General features: G+C 44.7%; 1 protein-coding gene across 1 annotated transcript in view; it reads left to right on the top strand.

Moving 5' to 3' along the window:
- Positions 1 to 280: 280 nt before the first annotated feature.
- The window catches only part of SETD7 (SET domain containing 7, histone lysine methyltransferase), a 49191-nt gene continuing 29242 nt past the window's right edge, over positions 281 to 20229 (top strand). The window contains exons 1-3 of the mRNA XM_060012072.1: positions 281 to 410; positions 1099 to 1231; positions 9777 to 9906. Of these exons, the coding sequence (XP_059868055.1) occupies positions 381 to 410; positions 1099 to 1231; positions 9777 to 9906 (293 nt within the window). The 5' untranslated portion in view covers positions 281 to 380. The remainder of the gene's footprint in view (positions 411 to 1098; positions 1232 to 9776; positions 9907 to 20229) is intronic.

Genomic DNA, 20229 nt, shown 5'->3' with positions numbered 1-20229 from the left:
GGTGCCCCGTGATGTTCTCCGCTTAAAGAGCCCGAATCTGTGGAAGGTTGGCACTTGGAGAAACAGGGAGACGGCTGGGGACATCACACGTACAGGGGGGGAGGCGTGCCAGACGGAGGGTCCCTCCTCAGTAGCTCCGCTCGGTGGCTCCTTTTCTTTTACCACAAGCGCGAGGAGGGAACTGCCAGGCCTTCCGCGCCGCTTGTTTCCTGCCTGATAAAGAGCCCGCTGCCATTTGGATCTGCTGAATTTCTGAATCACCCGAGACGCCTGACGGTCCCGAGGAGGGTGGGGACGCAGCGCGCACGGGTGGGAGCCGCAGGCCCGCATCTGGGCTGGATGTCACCCCCTTGAGTTTGGGAAACCTGCTCGCGGATGTGATGCGGCAACGCGGAGACACCTGCTCTCCAGTGCGTGCCGCACTCGTGCAGCTCCGGGTGGCAAACGGGGTGAAGTGGGGGCGAGGGCGAGAGGAAGTTGAGGCGCTGGAGCTTTAGGAACGCTGCCTTAGCTTGCCTTGCTCTTTGGAGGCTGTCCCGAGGGGGGACTGGCGGGCACTGCACGCGGACTTCCAAGTGGTCCCCGGCACAGTTGGAGGTCGGAGTTCTGAGCCCCAGAGGGCGGATACCCAGAGGTCCCAAGTGCCCGCGAGGAGCCCGCGGCGCCCAGGACCAGGCTTGGCGCTCGGAGCGCACCAAGCCTCGCAGAAGCAGAAGATAAACCCTGATGGGCCCGGGGGCTGGTGGGCTGGGGCGTAGCGTCAGCGCGGACCCCGAGCGTCTTTCGTTTTAAGGAGCCTCACTTCTGGGAAGGGACGGGGAACTGTCAATCAGCGAGGGAGGGAGCGCACCGGCGCTGGGTGATGTCAGCGGATCAGCTGCTCGATAACAAAGAGGGGGTATTACAGGAGAAAGTTGCAGCGGCGGCGGCGGCCACGGCGGCACCCCGGAGCCTCGGAAGCGAGGGGCAAGTGGGCGAAGGAGGAGGGACGGCTGCTGCGGGAGCGGCTTAAGGCCAAGGAATTGAAAGGGCTCTAGGGGGAGGCAGTGCGAGCCAGCCCCGACTGCTCCTCCTCTTCCTCCTCCTCCAAACTCGCAGGGTTCAGCCCCAGCGCTCGCTCAGCCGCCGGGAGCACCCGGAGGGACGGGAGGCAGCCGCGCGGCTCCGAGCTGGGCAGGGTCCCCAGCCGCCATGGATAGCGACGACGAGATGGTGGAGGAGGCTGTGGAAGGTACAGGCATTTCTCTGGGGCCCGGGGAGGAGGCGCCGAGGGCACGGAACGCGGAAGGAGTGGCGGGCTGCGACCTGCGCGGCGCCGGGCCCCGCGGCCGCCACTGTCCCCTACGCGGGTGGCCCGCTGCTTGGGCAGGGGCCGGACCGCCACGGCCACGCCACTGGGAGCGCGCACTGCGCGGCGGGGCGCAGGCCGGGAACGGGTCTCGGCTGGGCCGGGGTCTCCGGGCGAGCGCTGCTGCTCCATCCCGCCCGGTCACCGCCTGCATCCGCCTTCGGAGTTGCGAAACCTGCCGGGCACTCCGGCCTTCCCCCTTTCGGGGATGGGAGGTGGAGGTGCGCAGGAGTTCAGCCCCCCGCGGCCGGCCGTCTCCGTGGAGCAATCCCCCCGCCCGTTTTTGGCAAGCCCGAGCCCCTCTCCGGGCGCCAGCCCTTTCCTTCCGCTCGCCGCTGCGACCCGCGGTGACCGCGGCCGCGTCCGGGTCCGTCCCCCGGCGCAGCGCACGGGGCCGGACCAGGCACGTGGCAGCCGCGGTCCGGGCGGTCGCTTCTCCGAAACGATGAAATCATTGCAGAGCCATGGACAACGCTCCCGACCCGGGGCTTGAACGCACGCCGACGGGGAGGCGGGTGGCCCTGGCCTCTGCTGCCCCCGAGCGAACTCAGTCAAACCGCCCTTCCCCCTTCCTGCTTCCCAGGCGGGTGCCGCCGCCGCCACGCTGTGCAGGCGCGCCGCAAGCCCGGACTGAAATTGCTGGGTGACACTTAACTTTCTGAATTCCATGCAGTTGGCTGTGGGTGATATCACCGCCTTGGTGTCGTGTTTCTCCGCCCCTTCGCTTCCAGCGCCCCTCCCCCGACTTTTCTCGCCACTTTGTTTTGCTGAGTTTCTCCACCTTTTTTTTTTTTTTTTGCTGGTTCTAAAAAGCGAGGTGGGGACGTTATACAATCTAGTTGTTTGTATCAGGAGATGTTATGATTTTGTAACAGTGAATACTGGAAAATACTCTTTAGCGTATTTATTTATTTGATTCTGCCGTACACAGTACGTCGTCATGTTTTGCAGTGTTGCGTGATATTATTCCGGAATATTTTAACCAGATATCTAGGTAAATATTTTTTAAGCTTTTGGTTGAATATCTATCTAATTTGTATAAACAAGCTCTCAGAAACGGTAAAGAAAGAGTATGCATACTTATTGCTACTTTGGGAGAAAAAAAAATCAGTTTTTATGTCAACATAATTGACTCCTTTTGTAGTCCCAAGGTCTTAAGGAGAGATTAAGTAGAATAATATTTCTGAATTCTATAAAAGCTAACTGTCTTAATGTAACTATTGAAACTTCTTATTTCTTTATCCAGCTTCAAGGAGTGTTGATGGTGGTGTTTTAATTTCATAGTGTCCTGAACTGTTTATCTCCAATGAGTAAAGCCAATGCTGGGACTTACTGGGGCCCAAAGATGTTAGTTGGAAGCCTTCTTTAAATGTAAATTATTGACTACGTGTGCCTTCATATTACGAAAGATAATTGAAAAATGCTCTTCTCAAATTGTTAGGACTGGCTCTCATTCTTCAAAGTTTACTTTTACTCATAAAAATTTAATGCAAACCCTTGATCACAGGCAGTGCTCCCGAGGTTAACCCATCTTCCCCTTTGAAGCTGTTTGGAAACACAAGGCCCAGTTGTCCACGGTCCCAGGCTCCTTGCAGAATGTGAACAAGCAGCTTTAGAAATGCACCGATGTTGTTTTTGAGATTGCTCAGTGGGTGAAAGCAGAGAAATTTCTTCATGTGAGCAAGGAAGGTTCTGTTATATAGGGTGACCGTATGCATTATTGTCCAAAATCAAAACATACTTGAGAAGGGTCACTGTTTAATACTTATGCTGGGACAACTGGCTTAAACCTTGAATGTCTGGGGCAATCTGGGACACATGGTGACTCAGTTGTACCTAACAGTAAACAACTAGAGTAACACAGAAATTTAAAAAGTCCTTAGATGTACCGAAGGCTCAGACTCAGTGTCTAGAGCATGTGTAAAAGTAGGCTTTTCTTTAGCCATTCTTGGACTTTTAAGTGCTGTCTGTAATAGTCTTTACTTAACATCTAACACATGCATGGGGGACTGATAAAAGGCCAGTCTGAATATCTTGGTGTTGAAGTACCAACTAACCTACCTCTCTCCACTTACAGAGCCTGTGCTCTCGGTAGTTTGTCTTAGCTGAAATTATCATTGCTGTAATTGTTTAGTCCTTACGTGTGCAGGCTCCGTGCTAAGTGTTTCACACATTATCCATTCAGTCTTATCACATGACTAGTAATATTATCCTAATTTTACAAAGGAGGGAACTGAGGCTTAGAGAAGTTAAGAACTAATCTGAGGACATTCAGCCAGGTGGGAGACAGGCTTGGACCTCCAGAACCCCACTGCGCCATACCAGACTGTCTCTCTACATCTTTCTTTTTTTTTAATGAGTCAGTCAAGTATATGAAGTAGTTGGTAACTGAGTTTGGAAGCCACAGTTAAATGTTGCATCAGTGTCGTTCTTTATTAATGTCACTCTTTAGAGGTTGGTTCTGAAAGAGTTTGGTGACTTTCAGAAAAGTGTATTTGGGGAAAGAGAATTTAACTTACAGTCTCTGCAACAGATAGACTTTTTCTTCTTTTTCTTCCTCCTTAGAAACATACTCTGGGGAAGAAATTGGTCTCTTCAGGACTTGAGTCTTTTGTCACCTCACGTACATTTTGATTCTCTGTTGGGTGGAACTGTAGCTTGGGTGGAGTTCTAAGCTCAGGGTGGATGAATCCCCGAGGGCAGGTGGGTGGAGGGAGTGTCTGTGTACAGTGCTGGCTGTGCTCCCTTGGGAAGGTAGCCCCGGGCCTCAGCAGGCCTGCAGACACCACCTGAACTCCTGCTGTGGTTTTTAAAAAACTCTTTGAGGCTCATTGGTTCTTCAGGGAGTGATGTTTAGCTTTGGGACTAGAAATCGTCATTACGTCTATTTCTTCGTCTACCCGTAGACACAGAGATGAATACAATGTGGTCCCTAATATAATTTGAAATAAATATATCACATCTAAACCGATGAATGATGGTGGTTAAGAGGAAGTAAAAATTGCATCTAGCTTGGGGAAATAGATGGGGGAGGATTTCCCGGAAGAGGTGGCGTGGAGATGAGTCCAGCCCAGAGGGGAACTTTGGGAGTAAAGAGAGGTGTGGAATGAAACAATAATTCACAAGAAAAAGGCAGGTGACCAATAAGCATTTGAAAAGACACAATTTCATTAAATAAATACAAATGAAAATGTAGAGATAAAAGTTTTCTCTAATTACATTGACAAAATTCAATGAGACGGATATCATCCTACAAGGAAAGGGACACCCTCACGTGTGATTCATTAATATCATCAAGGAATTTCAGCTAATTGAGTACTAACCCAGGAGCACAAAGACATTAAAAAGAAAGGGGAAAAAAAAGAGAGAGAGAGGAGTGGAATTATGCAGGCACATTCAGAGATGAATCCCTGGGTTCGGCTGTAACAGAGGGCCTAGGAGGAGAAAAGTGGAAGGTGAGACAGGGAAAGGCGGCTCGTCACAGGCCGAGATTGTGGACTCTGTCCTGGAGGCCGTGGGCCATGTGAGGGCTCTTTAGAGCTGGGAATGGAGGATGAAGGCTCTGCTCTGGGAGGGCGGGAGCATGGGATGAACAGGCAGTGGGGAGCGGGTGAGGCGATCACCTAAAAGGCTCTTTGCAGTAGCGGTCACGAGGGTAGGAAAAAACAGAAAGGCCTCGAAACATAAAGGAGACATCGAGGAAGAATCCTCAAAAATGGGAAATAGCAGAGTCTCCAGAACTAAGGGGCCAGAATGAAAACGAGCATCTCCATGTTTCACTGTCCCAACCCCTCAAATACTAAGAGCATTTCTAACAGTCCCCCTAATACCTCAACCTGCCTGTCTCTAATAAGACTGCTCATGCAATGTACTTAGGAAAAATACAGGCTAGGTGTCCTGGTAGCACCCTCTACGTGGAGGCCTCACATTAAAATTAAGACCCTCACAACTAATAATTGAGTTCTTGCAAGGGATTACTCTCAAAACTCAAATCATGTTTTGTTTTTGTTTTTGTTTTTTTTTTTGCGGTACGCGGGCCTCTCACTGCTGTGGCCTCTCCCGTTGCGGAGCACAGGCTCCGGACACACAGGCTCAGCGGCCATGGCTCACGGGCCCAGCCGCTCCGCGGCATGCGGGATCCTCCCGGACCGGGGCACGAACCCGTGTCCCCTGTATCGGCAGGCAGACTCTCAACCACTGCGCCACCAGGGAAGCCCTCAGATTATGTCTTTAACCACCAGCGTAAGTGTATCATCATGAGGGCACATTCTTTGCACTAAACAGAATAAGTTTGCCTTTTTATTATTATTACTTTTTTTTTTTAAGTAGTTCTATTATACAAAACCAACAATGCATGTAAGGGCCTCTGGTTCTGAGGGAAACACACACATATACACACACACACCCAGATGTCCTGTGAATAAGTCTGAGGCAGTAAGCAGCCAGATGTCCGATCCAGAGGGAATTTCCTGTGCTGAGAGGTACCGTCACTGCATAGAATACAGGCCTGGCTCTCATCAGGTTCAGGAGAAAGCTCCGAGGGAACCCGTGGGGAAAAAATTGAACTTTCTCTCTGTTCAGTAGATAATGATCTTTAGAACAGAGTGAAAAACTAGACTTGTGAGACGATTATGTTTTATTCCCTCTTCCTCTGACTTCAGTCAATATTTAAAACCATGCTGCAGACAGATATACGGCACACGAGCTGGGACCGCATTCCCAACACAGAGCAGTCATTCAAGTGGGTTTTCCCTGTTGTTTGGGTTGGCGTTCAATCTCTGTTGAGTGGGAATTGGCCCGGAAGGCTGTTGGCTGACTTGGCGCATTGCACAGATTGATCTCAATCAGAGCAAGCTGGACTAGCATTTCTCTTTGCATTGAGTAACACTTGGAAGAGACAGGCATTTGCCACCAGGATGTGCTGGTGAAGATCCTGGTGGTTCTGTGAGAACTATCTTAACTACAAAGGCGTCTTCCACTTCTCTGCCTGGGACTTGAGAACACCTCCCTCTTTAGAGGTTGCTTCTTCCACCATCGGCAGGGAAGAAAGGGTGTTCGGCCAGTTTGCCCTTGACCAGAGAGAAGAGGGATTGGAGGATTGGGGGAAGGGGCCTTCAGCATCCATGAACGCGTTCAGGGTAGCAGTTAATGTATTTCTTGGGCACATAGCAGTGGCTTCCTCATCTATAAGAGTGGAATTTGAGGGATGGTTGTAAGGTTTAATTTAGATAACAGGAAATTACATAACCCAGTGCCTGATGCATAGTAGGTATACAGAGTTTTTTCTTCTCTGTGTATCAGTCTCCCTCTCCATTAAATTGACTGTTGCTGGCAAGACAGATATTACATGATCTTATTGTCCAAATGGCAGCGGAACAAGAGTTGTACCAGAAGCTCCTCTCGCACTAACATTGATAGGAGATATGAGGTCTCAGCAACCTAATCTCTTCTCTTTTTTTTTCTTTATTTTTCTTTTTAAAATTAATTTATTTATTTTTGGCTGCATTGGTTCTTTGTTGCTGCGCGGGGGCTTTCTCTAGCTGTAGCGAGCAGGGGCTACTTTTTGTTGCGGTGCGCGGGCTTCTCATTGTGGTGGCTTCTCTTGTTGCGGAGCACGGGTTCTAGGCATGCAGGCTTCAGTAGTTGTGGCACACAGGCTCAGTAGTTGTGGCTCACAGGCTCTAGAGCACAGGTTCAGTAGTGGCTCACGGGCTTAGTTGCTCCACGGCATGTGGGATCTTCCCGGACCAGGGCTCAAACCCGTATCCCCTTTATTGGCAGGCAGATTCTTAACCACTGCTCCACCAGGGAAGTCCCAGCCTAATGTCTTTTCTTCCTGACGTTTCTTTCCTCGGAAGGTCCCTTAGTTGTTGTTATTGTTTTGGTTGTGGCTGTTGTTTTAAACATAAAGTTCTACTGCTAGGAACACCACCCCCGGCTGTTACATATTCAGGGTGGAAGTCTTGAATTATCGCAAGCCTTAACTTTTAGCTCCTTTTCATTGATCCCGGTCATTGATCACATCCTGGTCATTGATCACATCATCCTCCTTTTGGAAGGATGAGAAGAAAACAAAACAAATGAGCCAACCAGAGGATTCTGCTGTGATCTGATAGAGGGAGATTTCTCACAACAAGCAGCCTAAACACCTTTAGAAAGGCAGGGAATCGTCACAAGTCTGAGCCTTCTTTCTAAACACACAGTGTCCCCAGAGAAACAGCCATCATTCAGCAGCTTCTCTGTTCTCCCTCCCTAGAGCCTGACAAGGTGATGGGACTTCTGTTCACTGGCCTGTGGAAGGAGGCATGGGCATAAGCATCCTTCATGGAGCAGGGGTGATTTTTTTGCTTTCATCTCAGTGGGGTTCAGTACTGTCCTTCAAGTGCTTTTAGTGTGTTCTGTGATGCTTCCCAGTTTCTCTGATATCTAAATGCCATTGCTGAGGGTGCACCTGCAGTGTTTGTTCAGAAATAGGATAGGACTATTGCAACTGAGCAAAGGTGGAAATTAATTAACATTGGATTTTTTTTTCTTCTTAGTGTTCATGTTTATCATAATATTTCTCTTGATCTAAAGTAGAATAACTAATTTTATCAAACATTAACTTTATAAAGTCTGAAATATGTGAACTGTTTTCTATGGGGAAAGCGTTTTCAATAAATTAGTAAGTACCTCGATATAAGGTGAAAATGATTATTCTGATAGTTATACCTAAATCAGAAGTGGAATACTAAATTTGTAGGAATGCAAGTAGCTAAATTTAATTTGATCTGAGCAACATTTCATAAAAGGAAGCTTTTAACTATACACTGAGTGGTTTTTTTTTAATGAAAGGAGAAAAAGTAGATATAATTTATTTCAATGAGAGAAACGCCATCAGTAGATATTTAGAAAATAATTGTCCAAATCACTTCATATGACTCAAGTGTCATTGAATTATGTCAGGTACAGTTTTTGGTTTTTAAGCAAGAAGGAAGCAATTGTGGCCTACTTCCCTCCTAACCATTAATTTCCTGGCCCTTGTTAGAAAACAATTTGGGTTAAGAGGAAAGGAACCTTATTGATTGTGATTTATTTAAGTAGCCATGTTTTAATGTAATATATTCCAGGTAGTTCATTCTATGCAGAATCAGATGTAGCAATAAAACAGTGCATTTGTTCATTTTTATTTTATGTTTATGTAATAATACAAATAAAGAGCTTTTTCGTTCTTTATAAGAGAGCTTACTTCCTATCTCTTCTAAGGGATGACATTCGTTTATCACTTCAGAAGAAATTCTTTTAGGAGAGTAAAGCATTCGTTGTGGTGAAATGGTTTGTGTTTTCTTTTATGTCTGTGAGCCATCTGGAAGCCACATTTAAGTGTTTAATGTCCCTGCATTGCACACAGTATTTAATGCTTTTATACCTTTTTCATCCATGACTCAGGTCATTAACCCAGGAGAAAGCCAGTAGATTTAACTGCTGCCTTCATTTTCACCTGCCTCTGCAAAATTAGTTCACCAGAATGACTGGGGAGGCACCAGTGAGGTGACTCTTGGGTTTTGTGAAATATGTAGATAATAATAAAAAACCTAAACATTGACTGTAAATGTAAATATAAGAGTACACCAATCGGTGACCCAAGAAGAACCAGCAGTTTAAAGATCACAGTGTAATCATCGCTGTTGATGTTCAAAATCACGGCTTAAATGGTCATGTGGACACTTCTAACTACATTTAAAGCACAAACCCTCTGAACACAGTGGGTAGAGGGTGTATGACAAGGTGATTACCGAACATTCAAAGCTGAAAGATTTTGTGAAGTAAAGCAGTAAGTTCAATGTTAAGCTTAAGTTTAAGCTTCGAGGGACTCTGAGTTCGTGTGTTCGTACCATGAGGTGTAGATATTCGGGCAGTCTTGAAGACGTGGCTCTATCCTTTTCAGAGGGCGCCTGGCTAGCAGGGCTCCACATACTACATAAGGATGTATGAAGTCGTATTGTATACTTAGTTCTAGAACCAGATAACTTATTGCCAAGACAGTGTGCCATCTCAGCTGTGTTTCCGTTAAGCATGAGAGCTCGGGGGCGCTAATTCCAAACGTGAGCAGTACCCTGGGGGGAAGTACTGGGTCAGCTGAAACTCACACTGCAGGTGTTATTATTGAGAATAACTCTCAGTCCCCGGTGAAATACGAGCGTGGCTTTGGTTCATAACCTTACACGTGTCTAAGGCCCTCTGTTGTGGACCTGTCCTTTCTAAAGTGTACCTAAGAGCGGAGTTGACGGTGCCGATGCGGGCAGGGAAACCTTGGTGTTCGCTCTCCCCTCAGGCAGGGAAGGGACCCTTGAGCTGCACGGGGCACTTGCTGGCAGCATCTGAGCACAGATGATGGTGGGTGAGCGTGGACGATGTTAAGGTTTGCCTTGTGGTTCCCTTTCTCCAGGGCACCTGGATGATGACGGATTACCGCACGGCTTCTGCACAGTCACCTACTCCTCCACAGACAGATTTGAGGGCAACTTCATTCACGGAGAAAAGAACGGACGGGGGAAGTTCTTCTTCTTTGATGGCAGGTAGCACTCACGGTTTTGTTTTATTTTGTTTTTTGGGGGGGTGGGGACTAGGTACCAAATTACTTTATTTGGAGGAATGATATGAATGAGAGAATTTAAGTGAATATTTTAGTACAATTTATAGAAAAAGTCAAAGTAACCCCAACGTGCATGTACTGCTTGGGGGACCGGGGATGTCAGCCACCCCCTGTTACTGAACCAAACTTGGGTCTGCTCAGCCGTGTGCAGTGAAGCCAGTCTGACATCTGGCTGTGGTGAAGGCAAGTGCAGCGTTGAGTGCAAGCGCCAAGCAATGAACCCAGGGTAATTAGTGCTCAAAACACCCGGACTCCCAGGTGGGTTTCGGGAAAGCATTTTAAACACCAGGTGAGGGAGGGGAGTCCCAGAGCATGTGATCAACTTGCACACATATCTCTGCTTGGTTGATGGTGAGGGAACAGGGCGGTGTCACAGGGGTTAACATTACCAGTAGGTCTGTGGGCTACATAGTCATGACCCTGTATGACCTCAGGTAGTTCATTTCTTCCATTTGGTGGTGGTTTTAGCATCTGCAGAACAACTCCGGAAATGTGCATCAGCGCCTGTTATCTGGGTACTTCAGAGAGGAGCTCCAGCGGAGGATATGGGCGAGGGGTCTGTCTCGGGAAGGTCCCGTAGCGTCCTGCTTAGTTACACCCCCGTGGCTATGGCCTAAGACTCAGCTCTGCCATCATTGCCTCTAAGGGTGTGCTTGTCAGAGAGAGCCTCTGCCGTGCCAGATTCAGGGACCCCCCCTCTTGCACAGGTTGGTTAGGTGGTCACGCAGGTCTTTGATGGATTTCACCTCCTCGTTCAGATGATGAGTCTCCATAAAGTCACACAGGTGGGGACCGTTTTTGTCAGGGACCACTGTGTGTAGTTCCAGTAGTGGCTGATTGACACTCTTTTCCAAGCGTAATGCACACTCACTCTGTGTTCAGCACACTCTCAGACATCATGGTCCAGTTTCTTGATCTCCTTTTGAAAGAAGATTCAGCCACCTTATTGGTTCTGCAGCTTCATAATTCTCTCAGCATATTCTCTTTCCTCCTGAGATTAGTCAAGAGACTGTTTAGCAAAGTTCTTCAAAGCCACGTCATCGCGGTCCAAGCAGTAAGATGGGTAGATATAGGAGGGGTACAGCTGCAGACTCACAGTGTTCTAAATGCTTGTCTTTGGGATGACTGGACATTGTGTGCGATACCTTAATGCTGATGTCGTAACTAGTATTTCCTGTGTTCTACCACTAGTGAAAATACTTTTCACAGCAGGGTTCTTTTACCTTGTTTTCACCCCCCCCGTATGAGAACGCTGTGAGGCAGAAGCTTCTCACCCTCTTGAGATAGGTGGAAATAACTAGGACTTTTCTCTTCCAAGAAGAGATGGGGTTGCATGGGCCAACAGTGACTTTTAAGCCGTGTCCGCTTCAGAAATGAAAAGTGGTCGTGTGAATTTCTCCAGCATTTAGAGGAATTCAGAGCCATGGAGGGACTAGCTCTGTTCATACCACTTGACTGGGTAATTCAGAAATGGATTTAGCTAAAGCAGGTTATAGGATTCTGTGGGACACAGCACCGCTTACTGTAAACTCTTGACATTGGTGATAAGCTGAAGCTTCCTTATTCCTTGGAATTCCTTCAGGAAAGAAAACGTCTAAGCTGATAGTTGAAGGGTGATCGCAGGGACTGGCTTGTAACCCACAATCCCTTTTCTGTAGGTGGAATGAGTCGCTTTTAAAAAATATTAACAGGTCCTCAGGCTCTCAATTATCTGATATAAGGAGGGGTGAGGAAAGCAATAAAAACCTATCAGAGAACTTTTGTAAATTTTTATTTTAATTCCAGCCTTCTCTTTCCCACTGTCCTCAACCCCACACCCCACCTCTTTTTAGCAGAAATTGGTTTCCAAACTATTCATGTTAAATGGTCGAATATTCTGCTTCCTTTCTTCTGCCCTGGTGGATAACTGAGTCCCGTAGCAGCCTCTTACTCGATGTGGTATATCAGTGCTTTCTTCTCTCACGATTCCTTTAACCTGTCCAGAAGGAAACTTTTCCTGCCTCACTTCCATAGAAGTTTATTTATAACTCTTTTCTGGAAAGTGTCACTGTTTACCTCATGCAATTATTCTTTTATTCATTCAGCAAATATATATTTATATACATGTCTTCCTTCCCCTACAGGAGAGAGGTTTCCTTGAGGGCACAGTCTGTATCTGTTCCATCTTCTATGCTTCATAGCACTTTCTGTTAATTTGGTATTAAAAAAAAAAATTCTTGCTGAATGAGGATGGGAGACGAAAAAGAAGGTAGCACTCACACACACACACATACACACACGCACACACACGTGCACACGCTGCTGTTTTAAATCTCGTAGTTTGAAGGTCATACCCAGTAACTGACTGACTCTGGGAAAACAGTCCAGCAGGCTTCGTTGAGTTTAGTATTGGTTACTGGCTCGCTTCACGGACCGGAGACTCAGCGAGCCGAAGGGCTAGGCTGAGCTTCCCAACCAGTGTGTCAGGAATGAGCCCTGCGGGGCTGAGTGGGGCCTGAGACTTCCCAAGCGCCTCCCTCCCTCCCTGTGTCAAGCCAGTCACGTCTGGCTCTGACCAGCTTCATCCAGTTCCCCCAGTGTGCTGTACAAATGCAGTGATCTGCATGGGAGTCATGACCAGGGAAAGCTGGAGCAGGGGCTGAGGCTGAAGCACTAGGCCAGTAACTATCTATGGAATAGAAAGAAATTCATTGCCTTTCTTTTTTCTTTTAGAGGCACGAATTCACTGGTTTTTATACCTACCACTCAAACACCTGGAGAGACTTGGGTCCAATGGTAGACTCAAAGAGTGGTGGTATTAGCAAGGACCTGAAAAGTTTACCCTTGTTAATACCTTGAGGGGAGAAGGTCAGTATCACTGCTTTTATGACATGGGATGAAGCAGTGTGGTGACAGTTTCTCAAAACGTCCTCGTCACCTTCATTCGTAAGCCCAGTGATGATCATGTTATGAGACATCTGCTTAAAGCATTGGCGGAAAAGTTAGTGAGTCTTATGACTGAAATAAAGGCTGTGGAATCTATTAGATCTTTCTAAGGGGGATGCAGGAAGTGGTCGTGGAGAAGTCAGTCACCTCTAATGAAGCAGCAGCTTAGTTTACACTGCTCTATTAATTTTTCTCCCTATTACTGCACCCCATTTTTAGGGTCTGATGTATCGGGTAAAACAAAGTAGGGGCTTCCCTGGTGGCGCAGTGGTTGGGAGTCCGCCTGCCGATGCAGGGGACACGGGTTCGTGCCGCGGAGTGGTTGGGCCCGTGAGCCATGGCCGCTGAACCTGCGCGTCCGGAGCCTGTGCTCCGCAACGGGAGAGGCCACAACAGTGAGAGGCCCGTGTACCGGGAAAAAAAAAAAAAAAAAAAAACAAAGTGGGCACTCAGTGCTTTTACTGCCAGTCAGGAGGCTTTAGTCTGGAAAAATTCCTCCCAAAAGGGTGACATCAAGGTTTTGAAATAACAGTTGAGGAAACAAAAGGTTTATGGTAGAGTTTTTAAAAGTTGTTCAGACCTGTAGTACTCGCTTATGTTCCCATCAGAGGCTTTATTTGCAGTTACAGGAGGCTGTGTTTGGAAAATTCTAGTGTAGTGACAGAAGATTTGGCCTGATGCATTCTAATCTTATATAAAACCTGATTGCGATTTTTTTTTTAAACTAGAGACATGATTCATATACAAAAGGCTGTACCTATTTAACATATACAACTTCATGAATTTGGAGTTAAGTATACGTTCATGAAACTGTCACCACAATCTATGTCATAGACTGGGTGTGTGGTTTGTGAGAACGTTTCAAACAAAAATTTATATCAAGAAAGTTCTGGAATCAGTCTTCCCCTTTACATAGAATATGATAAACCTGAATAAGAATTTTAAATATTCAGATCACCAGGAAAGATGGCCTGGAAAAACAGAAGCAGAATATTTTATTTTTTTTTAATTACATAGGTAGCAAATACTTGGTAGAAAAAAGAACTTCAAGAAATACAGAAATGTATAAAGTGAACATGCTCCCCCCCTTTTTTTTACCCCCGTCCTCAGGTCACAGAGGTAAACCACTGTTGGCAGAGAATTTAAGCATCTTATTCTCTGCCACCACTGTTGGCAGAGAATACTCGAGGTAAAATAAGGAACTAGCTATCTATTTCTAAACCAGTTTAAATAGCCAAAATGTACATTTTTACCTTTTTACTACTGTGTCAGCTTCAGAAGCTTCAGAATGTTCGCTAGTTTTGAGATATTTTTTTGTTTGTCTTTTTTAAATTTACTTATTTATCTATTTGTGGCTGTGTTGGGTCTTCGTTGCTGCGCGCGGGCTTTCTCTAGTTGCGGCGAGCGGGGGCTGCTCTTGGTTGCGGTGCGTGGGCTTCTCATGGCGGTGGCCTCTCTTGCTGCGGAGCATGGGCTTCAGTAGTTGTGGCTCACGGGCTTAGTTGCTCCGCGGCACGTGGGATCTTCCTGGACCACGGCTCGAACCCATGTCCCATGCGTTGACAGGTGGATTCTTAACCACTGCGCCACCAGGGAAGCCCTACACATCTCTACTTTTTATACTAATCCCAGATTCTGGATGTTCATGTTAATGTATTTTTTTTCCTGAATTGTTCTCATCTCAAACAAGATTGGTGGATGTAAAGACAATTTAGCAGGACTTCTCTAAATCTTAGAATGGTAACAAGAAAGAGATATTTCAATGCAGTTTGGCTTTGGGCTGTGAGATATTAGGGCATCATGTGGTTTTTAGCCTGATTATGAGAGAGAGATAAGTGAATTCATTCAGGTTTTTTTTTTTTTTTTTTACATTATTGATGCTTCCTCCGGACATGCCAATTAGATTTCAAGATATTATTTGCTACTCCATGACTTATCCTCCTCTGCCCAAGTCATCTTCTGATGTTGATTTGCTCCACTAACGAATCCGACTAAGCGGGCTCCTTGTAGTTGATCATTGACCAGGTAGCCTAAGAGAAGCTGCCCATCTGATGAGCCACTGAGAAGGCTGATGTTTTCCAGGTGTCAGGTCCATGCAGGAGTTCTTTTGTCTGGTTTTTAGAAAGTGCTTGGTCACATTTTAGAGAAATTGGAGCTGGAACTCATGTATCCCAACCTCCCACACAAGGCAAAAGTCCCTTCTGTATCGCTTTTGTTGGAACCAGGCTCAACAAATACATTCATCTGTATTCTGAGGAACAGTTCTGGTTGAGGCAAAGATTTTTGTGATGTATAAGAAAGGGAGAGGGAATGAGGTGGATAACTTTGAATACCTACCATCTGCTCAAACGCTGGACACGTAGCCTTCACAACAATCTGTGAAGTAGATTTTATAATCCTTTTTTGTTGTACTTATGAAGAAACTAAGGCATAGAGAGATGAATTAACTTGCCCCAGGTGACCTCGTTGGTGAGAGCTGGAGCTGAGATTCAAGCCAAGTTGAACTGGAAGTTTGTACCCTTTGACCAGCATCTCCCCATTTCCCCATCCTCCAGCCCCTGGCAGCCACTGCTCTACTCTCTTTCTATGAGTTAGGCTCTTTTAGATTCCACATAACAGTATTTGTCTTTGCCTGACATTTCACTTAGCATAAGGTCCTCAAGATCAAGGATGGACTATTATTGTTATCATTATTACTATTATATTTTATTACTGCTGTTAATTATTATCCGTTGATAACAATGGCCAGCAGGGTTTTCTCAGGGTTTATTTTTAGAGAACAAAACTAAATTTCACTAATTGCTCTTCAAATATTTTACTGTTATCTTGAGACTTTATAACAATCAGAAACTACGGACTCATAGATCTTCTATTAAAGGATAAGAAACTTTGAAGATAGTGCACTGGATTACATGGAAGCATTACAGAGCTCCATTCAGTTTGCTTGTCACATCTTGGAAGAAGCTGAAGTTTCTCGTTGCGTATAGCCCCAGCAGATGATTTGGGTTTGTTATTGATGTTCTTCTTTACTTAGTTTTCAAGATTTTAAGAGATAATATGTAGTATAATGTTATATGTTAGTACTATCTCAATTAAAAAAAAGAGATAATATATATTGTCATATAACTAGTTCTTAAGACAATGTTTTAATACTAAGAGTCACAATTTAATTTGGTTAGAGACAGGAATTTAAAGTAAAATTATCATTCATTTAAAATTTCCCTCTTGATTCTATACCAGACAAAAGAAAGGCAACACAGTGGGGGAGGGAACAGAGTTTATGCCTCAGGAGCTGGAAAGCCCCAAACCTTCTAGAGGCCAAAATATGAAGGAAAAGCCAAAGCTGTTTAGTCTCCTAAGAACACTTTTGTGTATTCAGATATTAAAGAGAATTTTAAAATGAAAATAGTTGAATAGATTGCAGCTGTATCAGTCTAGGTAAACAATTATAAAAAATTTTCATTTCTTCGTACGTTAGATTTTCTCATTTAATTTAATACTGGAAATTTAAGTACAAGAGCTTTGATAAAACAGATGAAAATGGTCTGTGTATATGGAAAGAAAGAAATCTAATTAAAATTGATTTTTAAATTTTCTCCATGTTTTCGAGTTATTTGATTCAGATGCTGGTACCAGAAAAATCAAACCAGTTTTGCAGCTTCTTAACATACTAAAAAATCTGCCAAGATGTTGAAAGAAATTTTAAGAAAATACAAGTCAAGAACATTGTGTATGATATGATCCCCTTTTTTGTTAAAAAAAAAAAAAACCACACAGGTGGGAAAATGCTTAATATATAAATGGAAAAAAGTCTTAAATGGTAAATTGCCAAATTGGGTAAGAGTACTGGGAGTTTCTACATCTTTATAGTATTTGATTTATTTGTTCACTTTACAATGAATACATATTACTTTTTTCACTTAAAGAAGCATTTATTCCATCCTTCCCTCAGACAGAGAGGGATCTTTCTTACTTGTGTGGGTTTTTTTTTAAGTAATATATATAATTTATTTATTTTTGGCTACGTTGGGTCTTTGTTGCTGCGCGCAGGCTTTCTCTAGGTGCCGTGAGCAGGGGCTACTCTTCATTGCGGTGCGTGGGCTTCTCATTGGGGTAGCTTCTCTTGTTGCGGAGCACGGGCTCTAAGCGCATGGGCTTCAGTAGTTTGTGGCATGTGGGCTCAGTAGTTGTGGCTCACGGGCTCTAGAGCACAGGCTCAGTAGTTGTGGCGCACGGGCTTAGTTGCTCTGCGGCATGTAGGATCTTCCCGGGCCAGGGCTCGAACCCGTGTCCCCTGCATTGGCAGGCGGATTCTTAACCACTGCGCCACCACGGAAGGCCTTACTTGTTTTTTTTTTTAAGTAGATTTAGAGCAGTGTTGTCAGTTTCTTTGACGATCTATTCCAGTGTCTCATAACTATTTCCCTGCTGCTGCTGTTTTAGGCCAAGTTTCTCAGTAGAAAGCTCACCATCATGTACATGAAAGTGCATGCTTAATAACAATAGCTGTTATTTATTCGAGCAATCATTATGTCCCAGATCATCTTCTAAGCACTTAATATGTATTAACCCATGTACTTTTTAATAACCCTATTAGCAGCTGCAGTTTACAAATGGAGAAATAAAGCAGAGCGTTTAAGAAACTTTCCTAACTTGCAGACTGTATGCACATACACTTCATATAAAGAATCCTCCCTGCACTTGAGAAATACTCTTAACATCCTTATGTTCCCTCTCAATTTTCTCTTCTCAAAGCAAGATTATCCCAGTTCCACTCTTTCATTTAGGAAATATCACTTGAAGATATGCTGTGTTTATATGTTAGGGAGGAATACATAATGCCTAATTTGTTCCTCTAAAGGGCTTACAATCTATTTAGAGAAATAAGACCCGTAAGCTGATCATGGATAAAGACGTGGCACATCCTGTACTAGTCCATGACTAGGCTTCAGTGACTGTGGTTGCAGAGGTCAAGGTAGACTCTGTGGGAAGTACGGCTCCATATGGAGGATGGGTAGGCTCTCGGGAGGCCAGTGATGAGAACACCTTCCTCCACAACACAGCTCCCAATCCAGTTTCAGCAAGGAAGATTAGAAAGTTATTCCTCCATAGCTACTTCTCAGATATAACCAGATATTAATGATTGAGTTGCTACAAAATAGTGCCATTTTCTCATAGTCGATTTCTTTCTGAAATAGAAAAAGACCAGAGGTTGGAGAATATTCATTCTTTTCCCAAAGTCATTTTTGTTTTGAATTTAAAAAAAGGAAAATGTGACCCGTAACTTTTTTTCCCTGAATGTGTCCTCAGGGATTTTAAAAGTTTGGTTACATATGTTTTAAGGGAAGAGGCAGGGAAAACATAGTATAGGAGCTAAGATACATAGATGTGTGCTTGGGGCCAGTGAATAAACTAATGTGAGCAGAGGATTCTAGAGCGGGAGTCGGCAAACTTTTTCTGCCTGGGGTGAGATAGTAAATATTTTAGGCTTCTTGGGCCACATTCGGCCTCTGTTGCAACTATTCAACTCTGCTGTTGTCATATGAAAGCAGCCACAGAGGATTCGGAAAGGAATGTTCATGGCTGTGTTCCAGTAAAACTGTATTTACAAAAACAGGCAGCCGGCCATGGTTTGCCAGCCTCCTCTGGAGGAAAAAGTTAGAAAGAAAGGTGGTGCCTTTAACACCAGACTAAGAAGCTTTTATTTCCTTTGAAATAAAAGGATTTCAAAGCCTTATCATTTTTTATTGCCCTGGAGACCCCAGTTCATGTGATAACATGCCCCCTTTTTGTTATCAGATTCCATCCAGCTACCAAAAAAATGTACTAAGGAAGCTAAGCTGTTTCCTCAGGCAGGGGCTGGAAAACAATGCAGTAAGTTTTGCTCTCCAATACCTAAGAATTTGCATTTGGGAATCTTAACGTTCGTTCAGCTACGGGAAAGAGCAGTTTGTTCTTAGGATTATGATACTAATAAGGGAAGGTTCTGCTCTGAGGGAGGGCGGGACAAACTACGGACATGACCTGGGGGAAATATGTGCAAACCCACATGACTGGTTAACTGATTCGTGAGACCCATGCCTTGTAGATTTCATCATAAACCTAAGAAACATTGGCAGACTAGTCTGTCAGGGGATAATTCTGCACAAACATACACAGTAACATTTTGAATGCTGCTGAGAATTCAAAGTCAATAGGGTCACCAGGTTTAGCAAATAAAAATCCAGGGCACCCAGTTAAAATGGTTCAGGTAAGCAACGAAAAATATTTTAGTAAAACTATATCCAGTTCGATATTTGGGACATACTTATGCTAAAAAATTATTTGTTGTTTATCTGAAATTCAAACTTAACTGAGCATATTCTGTTTTATCTGGCAATCCCCAAACTGAAGACAGATGATTAAATAGTTTTTTGCCCTGTCTATTGCATCATTATGTCAGTTGATTAGTAATCCTTCACCAAGGTTCTTTTTTTTCATGGCAGGAGTCTAATGACAGCCGAATCTCCTTAATTCCGACCTCACTGACATAGAATTTTGATTATTGATGCAAGGGCTGTGCTAAAGTGCACCTTTTTCTCTTCATGAATTTACTAGGCCTGTTTATCATTGATAGTACAAACAAAACTGAAAGAGAACGATTTATCTCCTTGGGAGACTACAAATAGTATAATTACAATGTAATCAGAGGCTATCGTTATTTAGACTGTGCTTTTCATTTAATAATTACAGATCATTCTGTCATTCATTAGAGCAAGACAGCACTTTTCCAGGCAGACTCAGGTGCAGCCACCTCGGTCCCCATGGCCCCCTTTGGGTCCCACCTGTCCCCAGTACCTGTCTCCTGGTTCTGTGTTTGTCTTGTTCATCATGCTTTCTAGATCCTCACACGACGCTCCCTACTTGAAGGCACCCTGTAAATGTCTGTTAGTTGAATTAATGAATGAGTGTTATCTGCACATGTTAAAATAATCAAACTGTCTTTGTTGCTAAACATCTTACTTTTTAATTGTAAAAAATAATTTGAGCTGGTCTTTCCCCTCATTCCAGATTCCAGTTCATGAAGGGAATTTTTGGATAAAGTTAGTTTCATTGCATAATGGCCTTTGCGAGGCTGACACTGAAAACACGTATTGAAATTCCAGACGTGTTTTATGTGGAGAGAAAAAGGTTCTTGTAAAATCACCACGAGCACCCTTGTGAGCTTTCTTCTGTTCTAGGACGACGGGTCTCAAACTTTATCAGGCTGCTAATGATAGTAGCAAGGTTGAGCGGGCCATCTTCCTTACTTGCCCCTATTTCCCATGATCGCACGCACACA

This window comes from Delphinus delphis, chromosome 5 (assembly GCF_949987515.2).
Source record: "Delphinus delphis chromosome 5, mDelDel1.2, whole genome shotgun sequence".
NCBI classification, from domain to species: domain Eukaryota; kingdom Metazoa; phylum Chordata; class Mammalia; order Artiodactyla; family Delphinidae; genus Delphinus; species Delphinus delphis.
This window is presented reverse-complemented; position numbering and strand designations above follow the sequence as displayed.